The 27,138-nt window shown below is 48.9% G+C and overlaps 1 protein-coding gene across 1 annotated transcript in view; it reads left to right on the top strand.

Moving 5' to 3' along the window:
- Ubtd1 (ubiquitin domain containing 1) overlaps positions 1-26,733 on the top strand; it is a 59,677-nt gene extending 32,944 nt beyond the window's left edge. The window contains exons 2-3 of the mRNA XM_052762609.1: positions 24,000-24,227; positions 25,666-26,733. Of these exons, the coding sequence (XP_052618569.1) occupies positions 24,000-24,227; positions 25,666-26,051 (614 nt within the window). The 3' untranslated portion in view covers positions 26,052-26,733. The remainder of the gene's footprint in view (positions 1-23,999; positions 24,228-25,665) is intronic.
- The last annotated feature ends 405 nt before the right edge of the window (positions 26,734-27,138 follow it).

Genomic DNA, 27,138 nt, shown 5'->3' with positions numbered 1-27,138 from the left:
TTCCCCAGTGAAAATGCCTTCAGTGAGGCTGGGCTGGAGTGCAGTGGGAGGGGGCCCTAGGACTGGACGGGGCCTAGACAGCAGAGTCTTGTGACACTGGGGTCTAGGTAGTTGGCTGGCTTAGCAGTCAGCTTGAAGGCAGGTCAGCCAAGTGGGACCCCATTATTAGAAAGGGAGACAGATCGCATGGACTGACTGGTTGGGGAAAGCAACCAGCTGGAGAGAGAGTCCAGACCAAGGCGTTCTCAGCTTTGCTTTGGAGCAGCCAGCGAGTGAGGCTGTCTCCCGTGGGATGTGCTAGCTTGTTTGTTATCCAATACCACCCCCCTGTCAAAGCCTCTTCGGTATCTTTCCCCTAACGTGTTCTCTCTTTGAGAGTCCTGTCCATCTTTGCTTCTGCCTCCGCAAGCTGTCTATTTCCTTGCTTCTGGAGGTATCTTGGGACCTCCTGAGGGCAAGATGGAGCCTTGTACAACTTTGAGGTCTGCACAGGAGCATGTGGTTCCCGGCCATAGTCAGAGTCCACTGAGGGAGGGATGCTTGGCATTTATTTACCCGCTTGCCCAGTGTAGCACCGAGGACTCTGCTGTGACTTTGCGACTGGCTCCTGCCTTGTGCTTCCCTGGGTCACCAAGGCGACAAAATGCTCGCTCACTTGCAAGCAAATAGCATCCCTGGTCAGGGCTGCCAGCCTTAGCAGTTCTTGACCTCCAGCTGAGCTGAAACCCAACAGCTGAAACCAAGAGGATGCCTTTCCCACCAGCCCTGAGCTGTGCCCACGGGGCTCTTCTGTCCTTTTGGTGGCTGTACTGAAAGCAGGTAGCTCCTGCTGCCTGGTGCTGTCAGCTCCTCTTTCCCACCTCACTCCAGAGCCTGGCTGGCATCTATGGCAGGAAGGAGGTTTTGGGACAGGTGGTCTCCTAGTGCACAGATACCAGCTGCAACCTGTCTGCAGAGGCGCCTTCTTCTGGGGGCCTGGCTCATTTTCTCTTGGGTTTGGCAGAGGGAGGCTGCCTATCTTCTAAGCCACCCCCACAGGGGAGGGACTCGATGAGGCCACTGGAGGAGCGCTCCTGAGAGAATGAGGCCTGACCTGTCTGCCGCGCCTCTGCATAGCCCCACCCCATCCCCAGGCTGACTCAGTCAGCTCTTGGCTTGACACAGATCTTAAGCCCTCGTTAGACTAGTCTGAGGAAGGACAGGTGCTATGGGCCATGACCAGCAGCCCCCGGCCAGCCAGGCTCTACAGCCGCTGCTGCATGAAACCTAGAGGCAGGAGCAGCAGTGACTCCTCAGGCCACCCGTTCAGCCTACCTTCTCCTGAGACCAAAACCTATTCCACAGAGTTCAGGACTTCTCTGCCTTGGACAGATTCTCTCTGCTGCTCCCTTTCTCACTCTCCTCAGCACCCTTTCCCAGGAGAACTGAGCTCCCAGCACCCCTGTGTGGTCCACCCTCTGGTTCATTTTCTTAACTCATTGAACTCCCATACATGTCAGGTGCTCCTGCAGCGGAGAAACCTAGCCCTGCCACAAGCCCCATTTTGATTGTGGTTTTTATTTGATGTTAGCTCTTGGGACAGAGTCTTGCTGTGTTGTCCAGTTCTGCATTGGCCTACAGGTATGTGTCTCTGCACCCACTCTCCTCATATTTGAGGCACAACTCATAGAAAGCAACTTAAATGGAAGCTTTAGTTGATCCAAGACAATCAGTAACTCTTTACTTAAAAAGTAGAAGGCAGCCAAAGGCAAACCCAGGGGGGCTGTCTCAGCCTTGTCACGACAGAGGTTTTCTATTGCCCCACATGTCTCCAGATTTTCTACCAAATTACGTTTAAATAAATGCTAAAGGAACATAAAACTCTTTAAAAAGCCCACCTGTGCACAAACATGCTTCCTAGAAAAGACAAGGCCTATCCCCCACCCTCAGCTGGGAAGGTTTTCTTCCTCACAGATACTAAACCTGAGCTCATTTAGGGTTGCCAGTTTTGGGGGGAAGCACAGAACCCTGACAGGACCACTAACTGACCCCAACAGTTACCCCAGCTCTGACTTGTGCCAAGTAGAGATGGTGTCAGACACACAGTCACAGCCCATTTCCCTGCCATATTGCTCCATGTCAGTGCCTGGTTGGCAAAGGTAAGACCACCTCCACTTTAAAGATGACTCAACTGTAGGCATACGGTGTTGCGGGGTATTTGTATAACGTGTGAAGATCTATTACTGTGATTGGTTTAATAAAGAACTGAATGGCCAATACCGAGGCAGGAGGTATAGGCAGGCCTTCCCTGGCAGAGAGAGGACTTAGGAGAGGAATCTTAAGGGCATGTCAGACAGTAATGGAGGGAGTAGGACATACAGAATGAAAGAAAGGTAAACAGCCACAAGGCAAAGCATAGATGAGTATAAATGGGTCAGTTTCAGTTACAAGACCTGCTGGGCAGTGGTGGCACACGCTGTTAATCCCAGTACTCAGGAGACAGAGGCAGGCAGATCTCTAAGTTCTACAGAGTTCTCAGCCTGGTCTACAGATCGAGTTCCCAGACAGGCTCTAAAACTACACCCAGAAACCCTGTCTCGAAACTGCCCCCCCCCCCCAAAAAAAAAGTTACAAGAGCTAATGGGACAAGCCTAAGCTAAGGCTGAGCTTTCGTAATTAGTCTCCATGTCATTATTTGTGAGCTGGGGGCTGGCAGCAAAGCTTACTACAATCAAGGACAGATCACCAGAGACTATGAGCTTCTGAGTTTTCTTTCTTTTTCTCTTCTGGCTTTCTCTCTCACCTCTTCTTCTCTTTCCCCCATCTCTGGCCTTAAGATATTACCAAGTTAGGTACATTCATCCTTTTGAATTAGCATCCTATCAGTACATTATGGCATATGCTGGTCCCAAGTTTTAGTTGACAGACATGTCAGCATTTTCATCATTAAGAAGTTAACCTGTAAAGTAGATACAGTAACACATACCTATAATCCCAGCCCTCAGGAGGCTGAGATAGGAGGATCACAAGTTCTAGACCAGTCTGTGCTACATAACATGTTCCTGGCTAGACTGGGCTACACAGACCCTATCACAAAACAAAAACAGCTAATAACATACTGTGTTATCTGAATGGAATTGGAGAGATCTACTTTTGAGACCTGGGAGAGAGGCAATAAGAGCTTTGTCTTGACAGAGTTGGGAATTTCCCTTTGGCATACCCAGTTAAGACTGGAGCTGGTCAGGAGGGGCACAGATTGAAAAAACAAAAAACAAAAAAACAGGGTAATTCAGTGAGTGCCATAGCTAGAGTTCACTTTGGAAGTGACCCTGATGGCCATACCACAGGCATGAGATCGGATATTTATGGAGCCCTCATTTATCTAAGGAGAACAGTATAAGTAGGAGGACTGTGGGATGTGGGCAGGACACCCATTAGACCATGCAAGGTCCAGGGCAAATCATCAGATGCCCAGCTGGCTCTGCCTGTTGTATTGGCTATTTCTCCTGACTGAAGGCCTTGGCTTCTCCCATACCTGCCACTTGAAACAGCCTCTGAGTCTCCTTTATGCCACCCACTGTGTGTCTGATGGTCTAGCCATCCGTCCATCCATCCATCCATCCGTCCATCCATCCATCTTCTACCCACCCACCTAAGGAATACCAAAAGCTCATTCTGGGCCAGGGACCTAGACAACTATGAAGGGGAGGCCCAGGCTCTGCCCTAGTGATGAGCCTTCCTTCCAGTAGTCCAGTAGGGGAGATGGGATCAAGGTGGTGAGTTAATAGTAGCTGAATTAGGAGAAGAGCTGAGGTGGGGAGCAGGGAGCCCACTTTGCCAGGTTGGAAGAGAAGACTTTTTTTTTTTTTTTTGAGACAGAGTTTCTCTGTGTAGCTTTGCGCCTTTCCTGGATCTTGCACTGTAGACCAGGCTGGCCTCGAACTCACAAAGATCCACCTGCTTCTGCCTCCCAAGTGCTGGGATTAAAGGCGTGCGCCACCACCGCCCGGCTTGGATATTCTTAAATTAATTAAAATATCAACCTCACTTCCTCAGGCCCTTCAACCAGAGGGTGCTTAGGAATTAGGTGTTGAAATGAATCTGGGCCATGACCCTTTTGTTTAGGCCTGCACACCCATAGCAGCAAGTAATCACCCCCCCTCCTGCTGTCAGGTTTCCTGGCTCCACCCCCACTTGTCATTTGAGCACAGAGAATTGGGTTACCTTGTGGGTGGGGTAGTAGGATCCTATAAACTAGAGTGTGGCCCAGCATGGAGCTCAAGGTTAGCCCCATCAGCACCAGGGCAGGATGGCTGCAGAGCAGGCACTGCCCACCCATGGACTCTTGAGGTCCTCCTGGGATTGGGTCTTCATCAGATGCTTCCCCTCTCTATTACCATCATTACCCCGAAGGGAAACTGAGGCCCAGAGCTTGCTCTTCCAGCAACAGCAGAAGCCAACATAGGGTAGGTAGTTCACTAGGTTGTAAGGAGGGTGAAATGAGAAGTCTGAAATGCAGGCACAAGGATGTCTTACTCCCACCCAGGCCCTCGTTTAGAGGCCTTAGGGATGAGCAGCCCTGGGTTCCAGCCACTGGTTTGGCATCTGTGGAGGAGGCAGCGGGTCAGGGTGTATGTTGCCATCAGACGGGCTGCTGCCTCCACTCTAGTACCTGCCTATTCGGTTTCTTGTTTCAGTTTTTAATTTACATATTTATTTATTGTATGTTTGTATATTTTGAAAGATGTGCCAGAGCACACATTCCAAGGATTTCCTAAATTATTCAGATATTTTCATAACAAGTGTGAGCGTACTGTATTACAAAACCAAAAAACATTGTGCATCATTGTGTGATTCATTCTCAGCTGAGACAAGGAGATGAGTTTGTCTGGTCAGAGACTTACTCTCATCTGGGCATCTACTGTGCCTGGCCTCACCAGAAGGCCAGTGAACATTTCAAGGATGACTGTGAACAATCCGAGCAGTTTCCATTGTAAATGGTTCCGGGTGGGGGTGGGGCCACAGAGTCCAAGGACTAGAGAGACTCTCCTAGGTCTTTTTAGGGAGTAGGGCACAGAATCTCTTCCTCTCTCCCGCCCCTCCTCTTTCTTTCTCTCTCTCCCTCCCCCTCCCTTCCTCTCTCCCTCCCTCTCCCACTCTCTCTTTCTCTCTCTCTCTCCCTCCCTCTCCCTCTTTCCCTCTCTCTGTCTCTCTGTCTCTCTCTCCCTCTCTCTCTCTCTCTCTCTCTCTCTCTGTCTCTCTCTCTCTCTCTCTCTCTCTCTCTCTCTCTCTCTCTGTCTCTCTCTCTCTCTCTCTGTGTGTGTGTGTGTGTGTGTGTGTGTGTGTGTGTGTGTAGATGGCTTGGACAGGAGCTGTGTTTTGGAGGGTCAGGAGTACTCACAGGCTTCCCAGTGGATAGATTGCAGATTGGAGCTGAGTGGAAAGCTAGAAGCAGCTCTGAACTGTAGTCCAAGGGGCCCAGCCAAGGATGCCCAGCAGCTCTGCCCCAGACCTGCCAGGCAATCTCCTGCTCTCTGAGATGCCCCAATTCACACAGAGCTTAGTTAAATGATGCCCAGGTGAAGGCCTCCTACTCCACCAGTGGCTCCCATTGAGAAGCCCAGGGTAGGTATTGCCAGTGGCTCCCATTGAGAAGCCCAGGGTAGGTATTGCAGTGGCTCCCATTGAGAAGCCCAGGGTAGGTATTGCCAGTGGCTCCCATTGAGAAGCCCAGGGTAGGTATTGCAGTGGCTCCCATTGAGAAGCCCAGGGTAGGTATTGCCAGTGGCTCCCATTGAGAAGCCCAGGGTAGGTATTGCCAGTGGGAGCTGAGGCCATATGTCCTCTGAAGCCTGCAGTCTTCGTGGGGATATCAGGAATAGTATATTCACTCCACCCTGCTTCCCCTAAATCGCTCCAATTTGCCTGCCTCGGAGAACAGGTTCTTTGAAAGCCTTCTGCTACCTTCTACTCTCTGGGATAGGGGTGGGGGAGGTGGCTGGGGGAGTGTGGGTGGGGGTAAGAGTTTGCTTTTTAAAAAGGAAGGAAGGTCTCGAAAAACCAAAAAAAAAAAATAAATAAAAAGGAAGGAAGGAAGCAGAAGCTAGTCTCAGACTGTAGTTATACCAGGCCTCACCTGCCCACTCCATCAGCCCATTCTGTAGGGACTGAGCAGGAGGGACACGGACACCTCCTGTTTCATTTGGAGACCCTGCTTTGTGGCCTGGCTAGAGGTCTGGGATGTGCTTTGTGGGAATACTGGGGGCCCTGGCTGTCCCAGTATTCCATTCAGGGGTCAGGGCCCTCCTGGGGGCATATATCACTGTTGGCTCCCTGTTTTCCAAGACCACTTCTTTAGGCATTGCCAAAATAAATATCTTAGGAGACTTGGGCAGCTTCTCAGGTGTTTTCACAACCCGCTGGGCACAGCCAGCACTTTTGGCCTTTCTGCCCACTGCGGCACTGCCTCTGACCCATCTGAAGATGAGGGACATGGTGCTGCTAGAGTTGGGGCTGTGTCTCATCCAGGAATCTGGGTCCTGTTATGCTTCTGTGAAGGAAGTAGGAGTCTCTGCCTACTGAGGCCCCAGCTCTTGACGGTGTTTCTGATTGCTTTGTTGCTGCTGCTGTTGTTTTGACACATAGTCTGGCTGTGTAGCCCAGGCTGGCCTTAAACTCAAGCTCCTCTGCCCCAGCCTCACAAGTGCTTGGGTTATAGGACTGTACCACCACTGTCTTTTCACTCCCAGTTTACCTGTGTGGAGATTCAGGGCCACAGGGTTGGCTGTCCTTTGTCCCACCTGTGAGGTGGCATCAGGAGGTAGACTCAGGCCCTCTGATTGCAAAGCCGCCTCTTGATGGTCCAAACCCTTTGGTTTTCCCACTTCCTGAACCAGCCCCTGGAGCCTGGGGCTCTTGGGGGCCCTCGGAGCTAGGTGCTCTTGCTGGAACAGCCACCCAGGCCTAGCAGCTGGTGGCCGGATGTGTCCTGGCACAGCCGTGAGGTTAAAAGGATGCACTTTACTTGTGCACAGTTCCAGCCGGGAGCCCCCTGTGGACTGCCCACCCAGTCCTGGCAAGTGAGTTGCCTGCCTGTGAGTCACACAGACACCGATGAGTCAGGTTTTTCCCTTCTTCATTCTGGAGCAGCTGGGGAGGAGTGGGGTTTTCTTAGGAAACAAATCCCTCTCTTTGCTCTCCTACTCATTCCCCTTGTCTCGGAGTTGACTGTTTTCTCTGCATACAACCACAACTTGGCCCTGTAGGAAGAGGCCTTTGTGTCCCCACAGGAGAAGGTATCTGAGCTCTGGTCCTACTGGTCAGAATACGGGCCTCAGGCTGAGTGGAGTCAGGGAAAGGGAGAGGGTCTGCCAGCCTTATTAGTAAGGAGCACAAGGAACCAACCAGTCCAGGGCTGTCTGCCTCCCAAGCCACATACCTGGGCTGGGGCTTGGTTTGTTCTATCTGCAAAGGGGTGACTGCCCTTGGACATACATGTAGGTCCCCCTAATCACAGGGCCTCCCCTGAGCTGTCCTTCACTGCTGTTTAGCCAGCCTGACTGTGCAGATGGTCAGCCTCAAGCAGGAACAGGGTTCTCCCAGAGCGCCCCTTGCCAGGCCCTCACAGAGGCCTGATTAAACACAGAGAAAGCAGCCAGCTTGGCTGGGTAGCAAGTTCCTGATCAGTGCTTCTTGGCATGGCTGTGTATTGGAACCATCTGGAGAGCTTCTAAACCCCTGTGGTGCTGGAGCGAGGAGCAGACTCAGAGCAATTAAGTCAGATCTGTCCCCTCAAGGGGCGGGGTGCATATTTCTGGTGGACCATGCTGTATCAGTTCTCAAGAATCTGTCCTCTAGTAGTTGATGGTCAAGTATTTGCTAGGACAGCACAGCATGGGGAATAGCTGGAGTGTAACCCAGAGCTGATGTTGGGGCTTCAGTCCTGGATCATGATGGATGGAGGCTGGAAGTCTGGACCCCTTAGTGCTAAGGAAAGAAAGCAGGGGGGCCAGGGTCTGCCAGGGCTGGTGAGTCAGGCTGTAGAGGAGGAAGGGGAAGGGATGAGTCAGGCACAGCTGCCTGCAAGGCCCAAACTTGGCTTTGGAGCATAAATGTGCTCAGTGAGTTCTCTGTCAATCTGTAAACTAAATGTTGTGTGCTGCAGGCTGTGCCGCATGAGGAAATGGGTGATGATCCTTGAAAAGTTGGGGTTCCAGATCTCAGAAGTGTTGGGCATCGCTGTGCATACTTTGAACAGCTCACAGAAACTAGGTAAATAAAAGAGTGGCATTCAGGTTGGGTAGATGTGCCTGGAGGATCATGCAGGGTGTCATGATGGAAAGGAATTGGACTTCTGATTCCAAGTTCACTCCACTAAGAATACCAACCAGAAACATAATAGCACAGAACTCCTTACTGGCTTCTGACAAAATGTAGATTAAATTAACGGAGGGCTTGAGAGAACTGGAGCCACACCAGGGAAAGCATAATCTTTTTAGCTCTGATCGTAATAGGTAGAGCTCGTTTGTTTGTTTTGAGATATTTTTATAGTTCAGGCTGGTCTTGAACTCACTGTTTAGCCAAGGAGGATCCTGAACTCCTTATCTTCCTGCCCCCAATTGCTGTGATTACAGATGGGTGCCACATGACCAGCTTGACCCCAGGAGTTCTAAACAAACTTGGTGTGATGTTTGCTGTGAGGCAGAGATCTAATGTACACAGGAGCCAGTGATACTTGGTGCTATGCCTCACCTGGACAGTTCAGTCCTCTCAGCTAACCTAACTAAGCCAATGCCTAAGAGCTTTTCCTGTTGGGAAATGTATTGCAGCCACCAGGCTCCATCATGGTTATTGTTCTCCTTGGGCATTTCATTTCTTCCAGTTAAGTCTGGGTAAGTTGTGTCTATGCATTTCTCTGATTCAGCATCGACGGGATTGTCAGCGTTGAGAATAGTGAAGAGCAGGGAGCCGGCTAAAGAGATGGAATGTGTGTGTGTGTGTGTGTGTGTGTGTGTATGTGTCAAATAGTAGTGTTAATGACAGAAACTGAGAGATGGCTCAGCAGTTAGGAATACTTGATGCTCTTCTAGAGGACCCAAGTTTGGTTCTTCATACCCACTTCAGGTGGCTTACAACCACCTGTAACTCTAGCTCCATGGGACCTCCACAGACCCACATCCCCCCACACAAATAAAAATAAACCTTTTTAAAAAAAAAACAGTTACAGAAACAACCACGGTAACAGCAATCAGTGCTTCCACTAGAGCAAATGTGTGCCACGTTTGTGTGTATATGTACACATTAAGGAAGCAAGAGCCTGTGGGTCTGAGTGTTAAGAAAATCTCTTGTGGGATTTAGGGTTTTTTTTAAGATTTATTTATTATGTATATGAGTGCTCTGTCTGCATGTACACCTTTATGCCAGAAGAAGACATCACATCCCACTATAGATGGTTGTGAGCCACCATGTGGTTGCTGGGAATTGAACTCAAGACCTCTGGAAGAACAGGCAGTGCTCCTAACCACTGAGCCATCTCTCCAACCCCAGGATTTAGGTTTTTATGTGTACATATAAATCTAGCTTCTTACAGTTTTCCAACCTCCCTCAAGTGAGATGATGACCATCCAGTGCCTTATCAGGGCCACGTAGGTAGTAACAGATCTCATGTCTCATGTTCAAGCTCATTTCTGTCTAGGCTCCAAAACTCAGTGGTCTCGACTTTCCACTTTTGACTTTTAAGTGGCACAAAAGCATCTTCTGCAACTGTTTTGTTGTTGCCTTCTGTATGGTGCTCGATGAATAGCATGAGCTACTCGACACTTTATTGTGAAGTAGGCTTTGTGGCAGATGACTTTGCCCAAGTGTAGGCTAATAGAAGAGTTTGAGCATGTGTACAATAGGTGCTATGGTGTGGGTGTGATCTGTGTCTGCTAGAACTCGGGCAAAGCATGGTCCTAGTTGAATGGTTTTGAAGTGGTGGGGCCTTTAGGGATCCATCTTAGAAGTGGCTTGATGTTTTCTTCGGTGTTTGCCCACTTGTTCTTTGGCTTTTCTGCTATGCCTTTTGCAGCACAAGAACTCCTGCATTTAACCCCTGTATTCTCCTGCACATTGTGGTAAAGAGAACAGTTTTCAAGTTTTGAAAACAACAGCAACTTGATGAAGAAGAAGGGAATCTTAACTACATTGTGCTAATGCACAGTATTGACTTAGCTTGACTATTGGGTACCATCGCTGGTACCATGGTTTTGGACTGTGAGCCAAATAGACGTCTTTCTTCCTAAATCACCCACTCTCTGTTCTTCTGTTAGAGTACCAGAAGATGGACCAAGACAGTAGGCTAGGCTAAGCTGTGCTGTTTGGTAAGTTAGGTGTATTAAATGCATTTTTTTTTGTCTTCAGCTTACAGGGGACTTATCAAGATGATTTCAGTGGAGGAGTATCTGAGTCCTCAGATCTGTGTATCTGTGTTCCATTCCTGCCATACCTGTAGCCCAGGGAGGAGTAACTAGTATTAGTATTTGCTTTCTGCCTTCAGATTCATCCACAGTGGAAGTAGGCTTCCTCATGGGGTAGCAGTTTTCCTAAGCAGGGTTCTTGTATGAGATGGGGGACTGGTCTCCACTACTGAGACCCAAGCCAGCTGTGCTTAGAGTCTAGCTGGTGACTGTTTCTTTAAGCCTATGAAGGACCTAGGTACCTAGTCTTCGGCGTGGACTGGGATCCAGGATCCAGAAAGCTGGGTTGAACCTCTAGCTCCTGTTACCTTGTTCATTTTCTGTTTTACTTGCTGCCTTCCACCATAATCCCTATGTTCAGCTCCAGATATTTCCGTATTCCAGTTAGAACCTAGCCTGCTCTGTTGGTGGGATAGTTTGACAGAAGGAATTTATGCCCCGCACACTTGGGAAACAGATAAGGGGTCCGGGCAAGACACCTTACCTCTTAGCCTCTGTTTCCTCATCAGTAAAAAGAAGGGCTAAGACTCTGTGACATGAAGCTTCAAGACTCTGTCCCACCCCGGTGCTGTGTGCTAATAGAATGGCTTCTCTGACACCAGGTAATGTGAGCCCAGCGTGGCACAGTGTCCTGGCTGGTACTCACTGGGTTTTCCCCTGTGATGGCAGCTGAGACAGCTGGGCTACCTGTGCAGAAACAGTGGAGAGAGCTCTTCCCTCCCTCTCTTTCCTCTTTCCCTCCCTACAGTCCCAAGGTAGCAAAGGGAGCTGGCCAGATACAGGAGACCTTTCCAGCAACCCCCAAGGAGCTCCTGATTTATTTATTAGCTGCCATCTCCCTCTTCTCCCCTAGGGAAAATGCTGACCCTGTGACGTGAGGCCTGCACGGGAGTGCAGCATCCTCCAAGCCCGTTCTTTGTCCCTGTTAAACTTAACCTCATTTAACCCTGTGTTCTCCTGCACTTGAAAGTGAAGAGCAAGAGTTTTCAAATATTTCAGTATCCAGCAACTTCACAAAGAAGATGCTGACCTCTGACTGCATTGTGGTAATGCACAGTATTGACTTGGCTTGATGATCAGAATCCTTCATCAAGGCTCTAAGCAGAGTGGTCACACTTAGCCATTACTGCAACCCCATGAAATGGTCTTTCTACATAGGAGAACACCGAGGCACAGGATGGCGAGGTCATCTGCTGGCATCCACACAGGTGCTCAGTAGCCAGAGAGAGCCCCTCCGCCCATCTTGTTCAGGTCAGGACCCCAGTTGCACTTGGAAACAAGTATCAGTCCAGGGTGAAGAGTAGAGTGTAGTCACCACAAGGAAAGAGCAGCTGGAATTTTCAAAGTTCACGTGGACTTAAGTGTGGGAACTTTGTCAACGCCTGTGTGTGCATTTGTGTCCTCTTCCCTGCAGGCCAGCCGCAGCTAAGGAGCTGCTGGCCGGCCATATGACATGTGGCGCTTCGGTTTGTACTCAAGCTCACATGGGCCAGTTTTTCTTCAGGAAGTGGGCCAGGGTGGTTGGTTAGTGCCCGCTCTGGGTACTACCTGCTCTTGTTTGACTTTGCAGGGCCAGGCTGGGGGCTCAGGCCAGAGGGCAGATACGCCTCTTCCCCAGTATTTTCAGGGTGGCCCGCCTGTGAATGCATGTGCTCCCTCAGAGCAGTGAAAGCACAGGCTGTCTGCTCTTGTGAGCCCCCTTGTCCTTTTCCATAGCTGCCCCTGGGACTGCTGGGTAAGGCTGTTTCTCTTGGCCACACTTGAGCTCCCTCACCGCAGAGGTTCCGGCCCTCTCTGGGCTTGGTTTCTGGCATCCAGTGCCTTGTCCCTTGTGCAGGCATCTCACTGAGCACTCTGTGACTGGCTTTGGCCCCTCACGCTCTCCTTTGTTCCCCTGCCTGTCTTCTTACTCACCAACAGTCCTCTCTTCCCCATTTGCAGGGCATTCTTCCCAGCAATCCTGCCTTTCCCATTCTGTCTGCTCACTTCATTTGCACCAGATGCTGAGCTGCCCCTAGAATCAGGAAGATAAACTGCAGGGACTCTGAGCTTCAGGCCACTGAAAAGGATGGTGGCAGAGAAGTGCAGTGCTCTAGGCTGACACAGAGTCCCAGAGGACAAGAGCCTTCCTGCCTTGATTTTTCTGCCCTTCCCAGGACCACTTGAGACCTCTGTATCTGGAGGAGGTACAGGTTAGGATGGCTGGCTTGTCACTTAGCAACCATCTCCACCCTTTCCCCTCCCTAAGCCCTGGAGGTGGGCCCCAGGGAATGGGGAGGCAAGGTCCACAGGCCTGCTGAGAGTCCCAGATGAGTAGAGCTGGGCCAACACAGTCCTCTCTCTTCTTCTCTATCAAAGGTAACCCAAGCTCTGAGGGTCATCTCAGGCTATGTCTGGCTATAAATACTATGTTTCCTGGGGGATTACCTGGGCTTTTCTTCTGGCTACACCCTCTTAGGCTGAGCTGATCCTTCCAGGGCCAGTGGTTCTTTCTGACCTCTTATCCCCTTAGCCAGGTGGGTCACTGCAGACTTCTGCACTCAGCTGTAAACTACTGGGGACAATGGGAAGAACAAGGGGAGATTCAGGAATTTGTCCTAGGCTAATGGGCCCCTGAGCTAAGACTGCTGGGACCAAGTGACTCTGATTCTTGCTTTCTTCTGTGTAGAAGAGCATCATCTCTTTTCAGCTAGCACAAGCCCAGGCTTGTCCATAGTCAGTACTTCAGGGAAGGACACTTTTGGCCCCATCCCTGGCACCAGGCCTGGGGTGGAGCTTGGTAACTGAGCATGGAAATAGCTGAGGGACTTCTGCAGGCATAAATAGAGCCAGCTCATAGCTTGGGAGGATTGCCCTGGGAAGTCTCTGCTCCCTTTTGTTGGTCTCCAGCTCAGTATCACATCTCAGGGGTGCAGTTACACTAGTCCCTGAACCACAGGAAGAATCTCCTGGGGTCTGAAATGAAGAAGCAAAGGGAAGGCAGTGTGATGGCGCATGCCTGTAATCCCAGGGAAGGCAGTGTGATGGCGCATGCCTGTAATCCAGCACTCAAGAAGTTTAAGCAGAAAGATAGGAGTTGTAGGAAAGCCTGGCTAAAACAGCAAGACCCAATCTATGCGTGCGTGCATGCGTGCGTGCGTGCATGCGTGTGTGTGTGTGTGTGTGTGTGTGTCTGTGTCTGTGTCTGTGTCTGTGTCTGTGTCTGTGTCTGTGTCTGTGTGTCCCTGCTCTGTCAGTTCATTCTCAGTTCAGCAGATGTTTCTGAGAATCTGCATTGTGCCTGACACCCTCAAGGCACTGGGCTATTGAGAGCAAAGCCAGGAAGTCTGTGCTGTGCCTTCTTGTGTTTCTGAGAACTCCTGTTCTATGTAGTCACTTTGACTTAAGCAGTCTGAGTCAGGTGTTGGGAGTGAACACACACACCACCACCACCACCATCACCACCACCACCACCACCACACCACACCACCAGGCACGTAGACAAGTTGGAAAGGACCTGTAGTGTTCTTTTTCCTGCTTTCCTCTCACTGCCTCCCTTGGGTGGCAGTGCCAGACACTGCTCATTATCCAGGCCAAGCCACAGCAGCCACCATCATTATCCTCCCCAAGCCAGACAGCGTGCCCTCTTGCTCTCTCCTTCCTCCCTCCCTCCCCAAGTCAGCTCGGCAGCCGTTCAGAGACCATGTGTTGGCTAATTTATGTTAACCTGTGCGTTATCGTAGCATTTCCACTCCTCTGCTATGTTTACAGCTAGGGCTTTATTTGGGGGTTTGGTTTTGAGACAGGGTTTGGTAAAGCCTAGGCTGACTTTAAACTCCGTATTCAGCAGAGAATGACCTTGAACTCTAGCTCATCCTGCCTCTACCTCCCAAGTCCTAGGATCACAGGTATGTACCCCACACCTAGGTACAAATATGGGGTTTTTTGTTTCCCATGCTGGGGATGCAGCCCAGGGCCTTGTACATGCTAGCTAGGTAAGCACTCTGCTACTGAGCTATACCCCCAGGCCTGTCCTGTCCTCTGACCTCCACACATGCATGCTCACACACATCATACCTACACACACACACACACACACACACACACACACACACACACACACACTGGTTTCAGGGATCAGACTTGAGTCATCAGACTTGTGCAGCAAGTGTTTCTACCCGCTGAACCATCTGAGCTTTGTCAGCACCCCAGGAAGCTCCAGTGCAGGGCTATGCCATCACTCTGAGGCTTGGACCAGTCTGGTCACACACACACTTTCTGCCCAATCACAAGTGTCTTGCTATTACCTGCCCACTTGGAGCATAGGAACCCAGCACCTTGCAGATGTTTTTTCTATCCCTACTGTGGTGATGTGCCTTGACTGCTAAATTAGTGTGTTTAAAATCCTTTGTGGGCCTCATCCAGAGCAGGGAGCATTTCCTTTACTCCATCTTTGACTGGAGCTTATGCAGGAGAAGTGGAGTCCTAAGTAATTGCCACTGGATGCTTTTGCTGTTGAACTCAGCAGAGCCTGCCCTGGCCCTGAACAAAACTGCTAGGCTGCCAGGGCTGAAACCCTGGAGCTGTGGCTCTGTTTCCTGGCTCACCACCGTCCTCAGCCCCACTCACTGGCTTTCTGAGTTCTTCCAGCTTTTCTCTGGCTGCTCCCCAAAACACCATGTGTCCTCTGTGCTTATTAACAACTTTCATGGTAATCTTATTACAGAAGTAATTAATTCTCATTGTGGAGAATTTGGAGAACATAAGCAAAAAAAAAAAAAAAAAAATTCACTGGTAACTGCCGTTCAGTTATAGCCACTATTCACATTTCAGTATAAATTAATTCTTCTGGTCTTCTTAATATTTATATAATTATGCATACTTTTTAGAAGCCAAAGCTGGGGAACAGAGCACTTGCTGTTCTAGAATCTTTCCTCCTTGTTACAAAGTGGCTGCCACCAATGGCTTGGTACAGACACGAGTTTTATTTGCTCTTCCCTGGTCGTGTGAATTTCGGTTGTTCCAGCTTTCTCTGCTAAGACCATGCTGAGTTGAACAGCTTTGTCACAGTGCTCTTTTCTTAGAATGAATTCCTAGAAAGCCAAAAGTTGAGCCAAAGGGATATACTTTAGTTCTTTTGATAGTATATCAAATAAATGGGCTTAATAAGATTTATAACAATTTATGTGGCATATGAATTTTCATATCTTTTCGAGACTGTGGTGATATTTTGTTGTACTCTAATAAAAACTTGCCTGAAGATCAGAGGAAACAAGGCACAGCCACTTCTCACCTCGCCAACTCCTCAGCCGAAAAGAGAAGATCCTGTCTCCGTGAATCCTCCGACTGAATGCCTCTGAGTCCTCAGCGGAAAGGGCCTAATTCCTGTCTCCTCCCCAACTCTAGTGGCAGTCATAGGATCAGGCTGGGCCCTCACCTTCCACTTGGTTTGAACCTGTCTCTGTTGTCTGCTGCTGGGTACACCAGGCTAGCTGGCCGGTGTTGGGGGAGGCGGTGCCCTGCAGCTCACTGTAGATGAAGCACAGGGATTACAGACCTGCACAACCTTGCCCTGCTTTTACATGGGTTCTGGGGATTTGAACTGAGGTCCTCACATTTATGTAGCAAGTACTTTACTCACTAAGTCACTTCCCCAGCCTCAATTTGTTGTTGTTTTGTTTGATTCAACTACCTACAAAATATCTTGAAAGTAAAATTTAAAAGCCATCATCAGGGGCTGGAGAGATGGTTCAGCGGTTAAGAGCACTGACTGCTCTTCCAGAGGTCCTGAGTTCAATTCCCAGCACCCACATGGTGGCTCACAACCATCTGTAATGAGATCTGGCACCCTCTTCTGTATACATAATAAATAAATAAATCTTAAAAAAAAAAAAAAAAAGCCATCATCAAAGCCGGGTGTGATGGCACATGCCTTTAACCCCAGCATTTAGGAGGCAGAGGCAGATGAAGCGACCTGACCCATAGAGAGAGTTCCAGAATAGCCAGAGCTGTACAGAGAAACCCTGTCTTAAAAATAACAAAACAAAGAAAGCCATCATCGATTAACTTACATGCTTAGGTGAAAGACTTCCTTTCTGTTTTGGATTTTGTCTGATGGTGCACACCAGTGTGTGGGGCTCAGACATCCAGGCATGTGTCCTGTGAGTGTTCACATTTGTGCCTAGAGAGCTGATCTTTTTATGCTGCGTTTGACCCACTCATGAAGGCACCAAGCTGGCCCAGAGATGCTGCCACTGCCCTCTGCTGGCACAGAGGGGAACAACACTGGAGCCACCGGCTGGGGTCTTGCTTGTCTGCTGTTAACTCTGCCAACCCTTTGCTTCTGCCTCACCACTCTGTTGTACTGTCTCATGTCAAGAAGTGGATGAGGGAAGCGTGTAAGGCCTTGTATCACTAGTCGCTGTGAGTGCTGTGTATACTTGGAAAGGTTCATGTGCATTGTCAATCCATGGATAAGAAATGTAAATGACACTTGAGAAAGTTAGCTGCTGTCTGGGTGGAGGAGAGAGAACCCCGGAGGTTGTTTTAAGAGGTTTATGAACATAGCAGCATCCCCCCCCCCAAAGAGGCTGTGAACAAAGACAGCTTCCAAGGTGAGATAGAAGCACTCAGATTACAGACACCATACTGCCACGCCCTGCGTTTATGTGGGTTCTAGAGTTTATGTGGGTTTATATGGGTCCTCACAGTTGTACAGCAGACCACCACAGGGATGTTATTGTAAAGATCACTCCGTTACACAGGGAGTACCCAGGAGAGAGGTATGTGTGCATAGTTACAGTTCAGATGTCCTTAGGGTCACAACTCAGTAACCTCAGTTGCCAGGCACAGCTGAGGTAATGTTTAAAATGTCCCAAAGCTTACCTGGGTCTTCTGTAGGAAACCTGTGCCTAGCAGAGTATGTGGGCACATTTCTGTAATTCTAGCATGGGGAGGTTAGGACAGGAGGGTTAGGAGTTCAGGGCCAGATTCTCACCTACATTTTTAGGGGTTCTGTTTGTTTGTTTGTTTGGTTAGTTGGTTTTGGTTTTTGAGACAAGGTTTCCCTGTGTAGCCCTGGCTGTTGTGGAACTTGCCCTGTAACCTCAAACTCATTGAGATCCGCCTGCCTCTGCCTCCTGAGTGCTAGAACTAAAGGTGTGCGCCCTGTCTGATAGAAAAGGAAAGAAAGGACAAAAGACGGTACTGACACTCGGTTGTATCGTTTTCCTCAGTCCTCAGCAGGTTAGAAGTTGCCCATGCTCCAGACCTGACCTCTGGCCAAGCTAGAAGCAGCAGCAGACGGACAGAGAGGACATGTAGCACCTAGGAAAACCACGGAAAGGCTCAAGAAGCCGAAGAGCATGAGCAGAGAGTAGGTCACACCTGGGCGTCCTCCAGGGCATCCCTGCTCCTAGCCATGTCTCCTGATGGATCACTGCGCTGATCAAGGAGTAGTCACCAAGACCCGAAGAAGCAGGAGCAAAGGGTGCAGGAGTCACAAGGGGAACTACTTCCTTGCTCAGGGCAAAAAATGTCTTCAAACCAAAGTTCATCAACTTTGTTCAACAACAAAAATGTGTTCCTAACTGTTTCTTTTGTGGATGGTAGAGGGTGTAGGGATTGTTTGGTCTTCCTGTATGGAAAACCTGTAACCCCAACACGCACACCAAATAGCCCACCTTCTACCCCTGTCCCGCTTCAGCAATGTTCTTTCTTGCTGTAAGCAAGGTGGTATGTACACCTGGGTCCATTTCTGGGCTCTCTTTCTGTTCTTTTGGCCTGTTTGTCTGTCCTGTTGTGATGACTGTAGAATTATACTGGGCCTTGATAATGGCAGTGTAGGCCAACCTACTATATTCTTGTGAAAAAGCAGCTTTGTTCTTCCACACAAATATTCCCTTCTTTCTTCCTCCCCTTTCTTGTTTTATGTGTGTGGAAATGTGTATGTGTGATATATGCGCATGTCCATTCTCAGAGGCCAGCAAAGGAGAATGTCAGATGTTCTCCTATTGCCCTCCACCTTCTTCCCTTAGGACTGGCTCTCTCATTGACCTGAAGAGCTAAGCTGACGGCCAGTAAACCCCAGTGATTCTCCTGTCTCTGTACCAAACTGAGGGCACTTACACAGGGATCTGGACACCCGAACTCCAGGCTTCATGCTTATAGAGCGAGCGAGTGCTCTACCCACAGAGCCATTTCTCCTATAAACATTCATAAAAGTTTTAGAATTAGCCCTCCATTTCCTTGGAGAAAATTCCCAGTTAAGAACTTTATTGAGGCCTGGAGAGATGGCTCAGTGGTTAAGGGTACAGGCTACTCTTCCAGATGGTACAGAGTTCAATTCCCAGCAACCACATGGTGGCTCACAACCATCTATAACAAGATCTGGTGCCCTCATCTGGCCTGCAGGCATATATGCAGGCAGAACATTGTATACATAATAAATGAAAAAATCTTTTTTTAAAAAAAATTATAAATAAAAAATTTAAAAAAAAGAACTTTATTGAAGCTGGGTGGCGGTGGCACATGCCTTTAATCCCAGCACTCGGGAGACAGAGCCAGGCAGATTTCTGTGAGTTCAAGGCCAGCCTGGTCTACAGAGCGAGATCCAGGACAGGCACCAAAACTACACAGAGAAACCCTGTCTCAAAAAACCAAAAAAAAAAAAAAAAAAACTTCATTGAGAGCCAGGGGTGGTGGCAAACAGGTTTAATCACAGCACTCTGAGGTAGAGGCAGGTGGATCTCTGAATTCAAGGCCAGCCTGGTCTACAAAGTGAATTCCAGGACAGCAGAGTTTACACAGAGAAACCCTGTCATGAAAAACAAAACAAAACAACAATAACAAAACTTCATTGGCAGTCTAGAGAAATAGCTATGTGGCTAAAAGTACATTCTGCTTTTTCAGAGATCTGAGTTGGGTTCCCAGCACCCACATCTGGTAGCTCACAGCTGGCTGAAACTTCAGCTTCAGGGGATCCAGCACCCTCTTTGTCAGCACCTACACTCACATATACACACAGAGACACATAATTAAATATAAGTCATTTTAAAAAGCAGCTTCATGGCAGTCCTTATGAGCTGAGCTGCCATGAGGTTCTCAGAAAATTACCACTTTTCCATTTTCTTTCAGACCCTGGCAAGAACTTAAGTATGCTTTTTCCAATACTTTGGGGGTCTCTGAAGCCTCCATCTCTGCTGTGTTGCTGCCTGCTGCCATGTGGGGGCCTCCATGCTGCTAACTCAGACAGCATGGCTTTTTCCCTTTGCTCCGTCCTCCTCCAGGCAGCTGCTGAGATTTCTAGCTTGCCTGTTCTAGGGTAATTCCCTTTTCATCACTAATAAAACTGTCCTCAAGCATAAAAAAAATAACTTTGCCAGAATTGAACTAAATGGATAGGTCAGGTTAGGGGAATAGACCTCTAGATGACATGTGCCTGTGCAGTGCACATATGTGCAGAGGCCAATGCTAGATGTCATCTGACCCCCTCTACCTTGCTTTAAAACAGGATCTCGGCGACACAGAGCTACTGGGTGAACTGGCTGGCTTCTAGGTCCGACGTTTACACGGGTGCTAGGAATCTAAACTCAGTTCCTCATGCTTGCATGGAAAGACCTTTACCCACTGAGCCATTCCCTAACTCCTGGATAATTTCCATAAGGTTTGCCTCCTTCCCATTGTTACGCTGTGATTGTTTTGTTTTGTTTTTTTTATTTTATTTTTTTTTTTTTACCTCTAGCAGTCCTAGAAGGCTCTTTTAAATTCTGTGAGGTCTTTATAATCCCCTTTCCTTGGCTCGTGTTTTAAAGACTCCTTTCTTCTTTCCTTTTTTTTTTTGTTTTTTTTTGTTTTTTTTTGTTTTTTTGTTTTTTTCAAAGCAGGGTTTCTCTGTGTAGCTTTGCACCTGTCCTGGATCTTGCCTCTTCTTCCTAAGTGCTGGGATTAAAGTGTGTACCACTACACTGGCCTCTGTTGGGTATTTTCAAGGCCTGGTTTGAAGTTGTTTTCTTCTAAAGAGGATTTATTTCCTAGGAACACTTTCCGTTGAATGTTGGCCACAGTTTTCTACTCACACACAGGGGACTGTGTATTTTGGAGTACAAACCACAGGATTTAGTAAAACCTCTCACTCCAGCCTCAGATAGGCCATGTAATCTCTGCATCTGCCCTGTCGTCTGTGAAATCACATCCTGGTACCTACTGCCTAAGGCTGCAAGACTGGGATAGGATAGTGTACATCAATAAGAAGCATCAGTGGTGGTCAGTGAGAAGCATGCTCTTGCACTGAGTGACTCCACTCCTGCCCCTGCCAATGGGAGCAAACTAGTGCACTCTTGACCACAGCCAGTAGCATGACCCTGTTGAGAGCACAGCCTTGAACTTGCTAGGTAGGTGAGGATGGCCTTTAACTTGTTATGTGGCCAAGGAGAACTTGGGTGCTTCACCTAGCTCCTGTGAGTTCTCAGCTCTCAGGTTGAGATATCTGAACCTCCAGGTTCTGTCCCTTGAGGGACAGAAGCCTCCACCCTCAGTCTTGACCATGGTCTAGAATTGTATTGGAGATCATTTGGAACTGGGTAACAAGAAAAATGACACTTAACAGAAATAATTTTCTTCAGATGCTGTAGGAATTGGTTGGCTATTTTTTTTTTTTATTATTAGATCATGGATGCACCTCAAAAATAAAACAATCATCTGTATGTCCAAGGCCCTGGGCTTAGTTCTAGCACTACAAAAAGAAAAGAAAACGGTCATCACAACTATGTGGTAGAGCAATAAGATGTTAGTAATTTTATGTGTGTGAGTGTTTGCACCGTAAGTAAACATGTAAGTCTGTGCACCGAGTGCATGCCTGGTACCTGTGGAGGCCAGAAGAGAGCGTTAGGTTTCCTGGCTCTGGAATTTCAGACAGTTGTGTGCTGGCATGTGGGGGCTGGGAAGCAGACAGCCCTCCGGAAGTTCAGCCAGTGCTCTTGTTACACCTTGTCTGTTGTGCACCATGCGGAAGGAGAGACAACACTTACCGGTCTTTAATAAATCACCACATAAGTGGAGCCACTGATCCATCAGGTGCAGGACGAGGACTCGGAGCCTTGCTGCTCCTGGCAGCCCCTCGCAGGGGCACAAACCCACAAACACCTGTTGCCAGGTCTCAGCTGCAGTTCTCCACTAATCAGGATTCAAAGACTAGGGGCTTTCCCTGTGTGTTCCATCCTTGTCAACTGACACAGAGTGTAAGCTTTTCAGTTCAACCAATCATTTGTTCTTTGATTCTTTTGTTCTTTCTGTTTGGAACAGCCATAATGCTTTAGAGAACTAAGGGGCATAACAGACTATTTCTGTTGTCTAAGGAGGAGATGGGTCAGCTATTGGAAGATTCCCAGCTCCCCTTGGTGTTGGGAACCTGAACTTTGTTTCACTCTGCAGGTAAAATGGAATCTAGAGTCAAAATGGCAGTACTTAGGACAAGGTGCTTTTGCCTACTCCCTTCACTCTTAACTGCTGAGCCAGCTCTGCAGTCTCAAATTGTTCATAAGTTTTAGTCACGTGGAAAGTTGACAGTAATATAAAATGAAGTAAAGGGAAAGTTGAAATTGTATATTGGCATGAAAATATCTTAACTCCTTTCTAGGAAAAGGAGTGTAAAGCAGTGTACTTAATAGTATCCTGATACACTCCTGTACTCAAGAGAAGCAAATAAATAGACTTTTTTATTTGTTTGTTTTTTTTTTTTTTTTTTTTTTTTTTTATTTATTTATTTATTATGTATACAGCATATATGACAGCAGGCCAGAAGAGGGCACCAGATCTCATTACAGATGGTTGTGAGCCACCATGTGGTTGCTGGGAATTGAACTCAGGACCTCTGGAAGAGCAGTCAGTGCTCTTAACCTCTGAGCCATTTCTCCAGCCCTATTTGTTTGTTTTTTGAGGCAAAACATAGCCCAATCTGGCCTTGAACTTACTATGTAGGCAAAGATGACCTTGAGCCCTGATCCTCCTGCCCCTAACTTCCAAATGTTGGAATTATGGGTGAGCACAGCACTTCTGGCTTGTTAACAATCATTCTTTTTTTGTTTTGCTTTGGTGTGTGTGGGGGTTCTGTGTGTGGGAGGGGTGGGTTTGGGGTTTTGAAATAGGGTTTCTCCATATAGCCCTGGCTGTCCTGGAACTCATTCTGTAGACCAGGCTGGCTTTGAACTCAGAGCTCTGCCTGCCTCTGCCTCTGGAGTACAGGGATTAAAGGCGTGCGCCACCACTGCCCAGCCAGTCATTCCTTTTGAATGATAGAATTCTAAGTCATTTTCTCCAATGGCAGCATAGTGCAGTGGTAAGGGGCTGGGCTTGGAGTCAGAAAGCCGTGCATTCAGTATCTGTTTGGCTTTAGACAAATGACAGACTTTTGGTTTTCCCATCTGTTGGGTTGTTTTGAGGTGTAGCTCTGTGGCAGGGTGCTTGCCCAGTATGCAGAAAGCTGTTTTTTTAAGGAAGAAAGATCTTGAGTTCCAAGAACTTACCTGTATTCTGGCACACTTGGCTGTAAATGGTTGATGTTACTGGGTTTCTCCTTGGTTTAAAGTTTATTTCTAGCAAAAGGTAAAGGGGACCAATGGCAGCCTGTTAAGTTCTGCTTTGTGGTCTTTTAAAGTATTGTTTTAGCTATTTATAAGGTTGGGCATACGATGACTTTTTTTTTTCCCCTCCCAAGTCACAGGGGCTGGATTTTCTAGTAAGGTAATTCTTCCCATGATCCTCTTTAAAAGCTGAAAAGAGGGTCCGTCATAACAGTTCAGATGTTTTATAAGGAAGCGGGGCTACTTGCGGATGCAGACCTGTCAGTAGTGCACAAGTGTGTAAGTGTGTAAGCCGGGAAAGTCCACCAGCACCATAGTTTTCATCAGCCCGAGAGCTTCTGATTTAGAAGATGCAGAAGTGACAATCGGTAGAAACCACACCTCAGCTTTTAGTCTTGATCTTTTCTTCTGCTAGCAATGTCCAGTCCACACCTCCCCAGGCTGGGTGGCAACTGTCACCACCACTGTGGAAACAGCTGACACTCAGCCTGGACTGTGTCGCTAAGCTGTGATGGTCTGTAGATTATAGACTCTGTGTGTGTTTTGGTCTCAGAGTATTTTCAGTTATGATGGACTTAGAGGGACATTGTAAGATGAGGCATGGTACATCTCTACAGAACATGCTTGGCTCGGGGGCTGAAGAGATGGGGAGCGGCTGAGTGTTTACTGCTCCAACAGAGGACCCGGGTCCAGTTGGAGCTCCCACGTGGCAGCTGACAGCCACTCCTAACTCCAGGTCCAGGAGATTTAACACTCTCTACTGGTTTCCTTGGGCACCAGGCATGCACATGGTACACACATATAAAATAAATAAAAGAGACAAGAACATACTTGGTCGAAAAATGTATTTCGTATGCCTAACTCGTTCTTGCTATTAAGAAAGCGTCCCAGTGCCCTAAATACGTAGGAAGCAGTGCAGTAAAGTGCCTGAGAGGCCGGGGACAGCGAGGGGCAAATTACAGCTTAAGTGGCGCTGGGATGCTGAGCCTGTGTCTGTCTTGCCCAGGACGGAATGAGCCCTTGAAGAAGGAGCGGCTCAAGTGGAAGAGTGACTACCCCATGACGGATGGGCAGCTGCGGAGCAAGCGAGATGAGTTCTGGGACACAGCTCCTGCCTTTGAGGGCCGCAAGGAGATCTGGGATGCCCTCAAGGCTGCCGCCTATGCTGCTGAAGCTAATGACCATGAGCTGGCTCAGGCCATCCTCGATGGAGCCAGCATCACTTTGCCTCATGGTAAGCAAGCAGGGGCTGGGGGTGTCGGGGTTCATTAACATGGAGGTGGAGGAAAGCCACGAGGTGTCAGTAGTTTCTCTTTAAGCTGGTGGGGATGAAGGAATATGCATATATGTATGGCTGTTGTGTTCATTTAAACAGCTCTTTCTGGCATGAACAAGAAACACAAGATACAAAACCAGGCATGGTAGCACATGCCAGTGATCCCAGGACAGGGGAGTCTGAAGTTCAAGTTCAAGGCCAGTCTGGGTTATATGAGACTGTTGAAGGAAGGAGGGAGGGAGGGAGGGACAGGATCCCCTTTTGCCTAATGAGAAGACAGAAACACACCAATAGAACCTACAAGCTGGGCTGGAGAGCGAGAGCACTGACTGTTCTTCTAGAAGATCTGAGTTCAATTCCCAGCACCCACATGGGAGCTAGCAACTGTAACTCCAAGATCTGACACCCTGACACAGACATACATGTAGGCAAAGCACCAAATGCAAATAAAATAAAAATAAATAAATTATATATATATATATATATATATATATAATTTATATATATATATATAAAGCTTTACGAGCAAAAGGCTTGCTGGAGGTACTTAGGGTCTCAGAGCATTTGAGGTCCTGATCTGGAACTTTGTGCTGCATTGTCTCATTTAAGCTCCTAGCACCCTCATTAGGCTGTGAAGGGAAAGCAGTTGTAGAACTCCAGTCACAGACCTAGGTCTTGACTGGCCCTTTCCTGTGACCTTTCCTAGCTGTGTGGCCCTGAGCAGAGATTGTCTCACATTAAAACCTGAGCCTCTTGCAACCACAGAGGATTGTTCAGGATGTGCATAATATCACCTAGTCCAGTACAAGCACTTAGGGGGTGCTCAAGACTTGGTAAAGGCATCCCACTTGCATTACATTATAACAGTAAGGAAATTGGGGCTCAGCCCAGCACCTAGCATGTGTACTCAGCCAAAATGTTGAATAAACAAATGACTGATGGAGCCAGCCCCGTGTTCTTCTAGCCATAAGGATGTCCCAGAGAGTCCTGACTGTGGGGTAAGACTGGGGACTGTGAGGTAGCTGTGGTGGGTGAGTTAATCTCCTGTAACAAAGTACCACAAACGGGTCCTTACACACTAGAAATCTGTTTCTCAAAATTCCAGAAGCTGGAAAGTCCAAGGAGAAAGTGCCAGCCTTTTTAGTTCTGGTGAGGGTTCTCTCCTCTTTGCTGTTTTCACATGGTAGGCAGGCAGGCAGAGAGAGAGGATGAGGAGAGTTCTCTGGGGCCTTTCCCTGTAAGAAGACTGATCCCATCAGATTATCCCAACATTATCATTTACTCATGTAACCTTATTACTTCCAAATTGGCTTCAGCATAGGAATTTGGGGGACACGGGATTCTGTGCATGACAGCAGGTCCCCAGACTACACTGATTGCCCTGCCTTTCCCACAGGAACCCTTTGTGAATGCTATGATGAGCTGGGCAATCGGTACCAACTGCCCATCTATTGCCTGTCACCACCTGTGAACCTGCTGCTGGAGCACACAGAGGAGGAGAGCCTGGAGCCCCCTGAGCCCACCCCCAGTGTGCGCCGAGAATTCCCCCTGAAAGTACGCCTCTCCACAGGCAAGGACGTGAGGCTCAGCGCCAGCCTGCCCGACACAGTGGGGCAGCTCAAGAGGCAGCTGCACAGCCAGGAGGGCATCGAGCCATCCTGGCAGAGATGGTTCTTCTCTGGGAAGCTGCTTACAGACCGCACACGGCTCCAGGAAACCAAGATTCAAAAAGACTTTGTCATCCAGGTCATCATCAACCAGCCCCCACCACCCCAGGACTGACAGCCAGCTGACTCCTGGGAAGAGAGGCCATGGAGGCCCCCTGCAGGCTGTGGGGCCTAGGCCTGGCGCACAGGGCCCCGGCCTGTGGCTGCCTTCTAGCACCGTTGTCTTCTTCAGGGGCACCTCCTGCCACCCTGCTGTGTGGCTCTTAGTGAGCCACGAAGGGACTTGCCTTCCAGGGTGCTGGATCCACAGAGCTGCCTGCCACACACAGGCCTTGCCAACCTTGTCGGAGAAAAGGCACTGGCATTCTCCATCACGGGTTGGTGCCGTGGGGGCCGGCCTACAAACCCTGGACCCCAGATCTGTCATCTGGTGCCACCACTGTGCTCACTCCAGTTTTCTGCTCAGGGTTGGAAGCAATTGCCGTCTCCCCCCCTTTGTCCCTCACCATGACTCTGCCCTGGGCACAGTGCCAGTCCCCTGGAGGGGAGGGAATCACCAGTGAGCCCCAGGGCTTGGAGAGCTTGAGGCGGGCCTCTCTGCCTCTCCCTGCACCCAGCACAATCGGCAGAGATGAGGCAGATGGCCAGGTAGCCAGGCTTTATGGCAGTGGTCTGCACAGGGCCATCCCCAACGGTAACCCAGGCAGGGTCGGCTCTGTAGCCTGGTCATGGCCCCAGCAGGGCCCTGTGTACAGACACATCTGCATTTTATCAATAAAGCCTTTTGCTCCTCCTCACCTAGTCCTTGACTTTGCATTCCACAGCATGGTGGAGCCCAGAGCTCCTGCTGGTTTGGGAACAGATGGGCACAGTAGAGCATCCAACCTGAGCTGTCCTTCTTGTGGGCCCTGGTCCAACCCCTCTGGGTTCCCGTGGGTCCTGAAAAAAGCCACTTTACCTCCGAATGCGTTATGCTTTTTTTAAAGTGGAGGTGGCACCACCTGCCCTGCCTCCTGCAGCAGTTGCTGGGACAGTTAAATGGGGGGCACATGTGAAAGAGTAAAGGAGCGCCCACAGAAGGCAGCGTGAGCTATGCGTCTGCTGCCCTGCGGTGCCAGCTTGGAGATGGAGGAGATACTGTGCCCTGCTGTGTCTGAGCAGAGCTTTCAGAAATGTGTGAGCCAGGGCCGGCCGGGGGTCTG

Source organism: Peromyscus californicus, unplaced genomic scaffold (assembly GCF_007827085.1).
Source record: "Peromyscus californicus insignis strain IS unplaced genomic scaffold, ASM782708v3 Scaffold_4__1_contigs__length_199733344, whole genome shotgun sequence".
NCBI lineage: Eukaryota > Metazoa > Chordata > Mammalia > Rodentia > Cricetidae > Peromyscus > Peromyscus californicus.
Note: the sequence above shows the minus strand (reverse complement) of the source record. Positions and strands in the feature narration are given on the sequence as shown.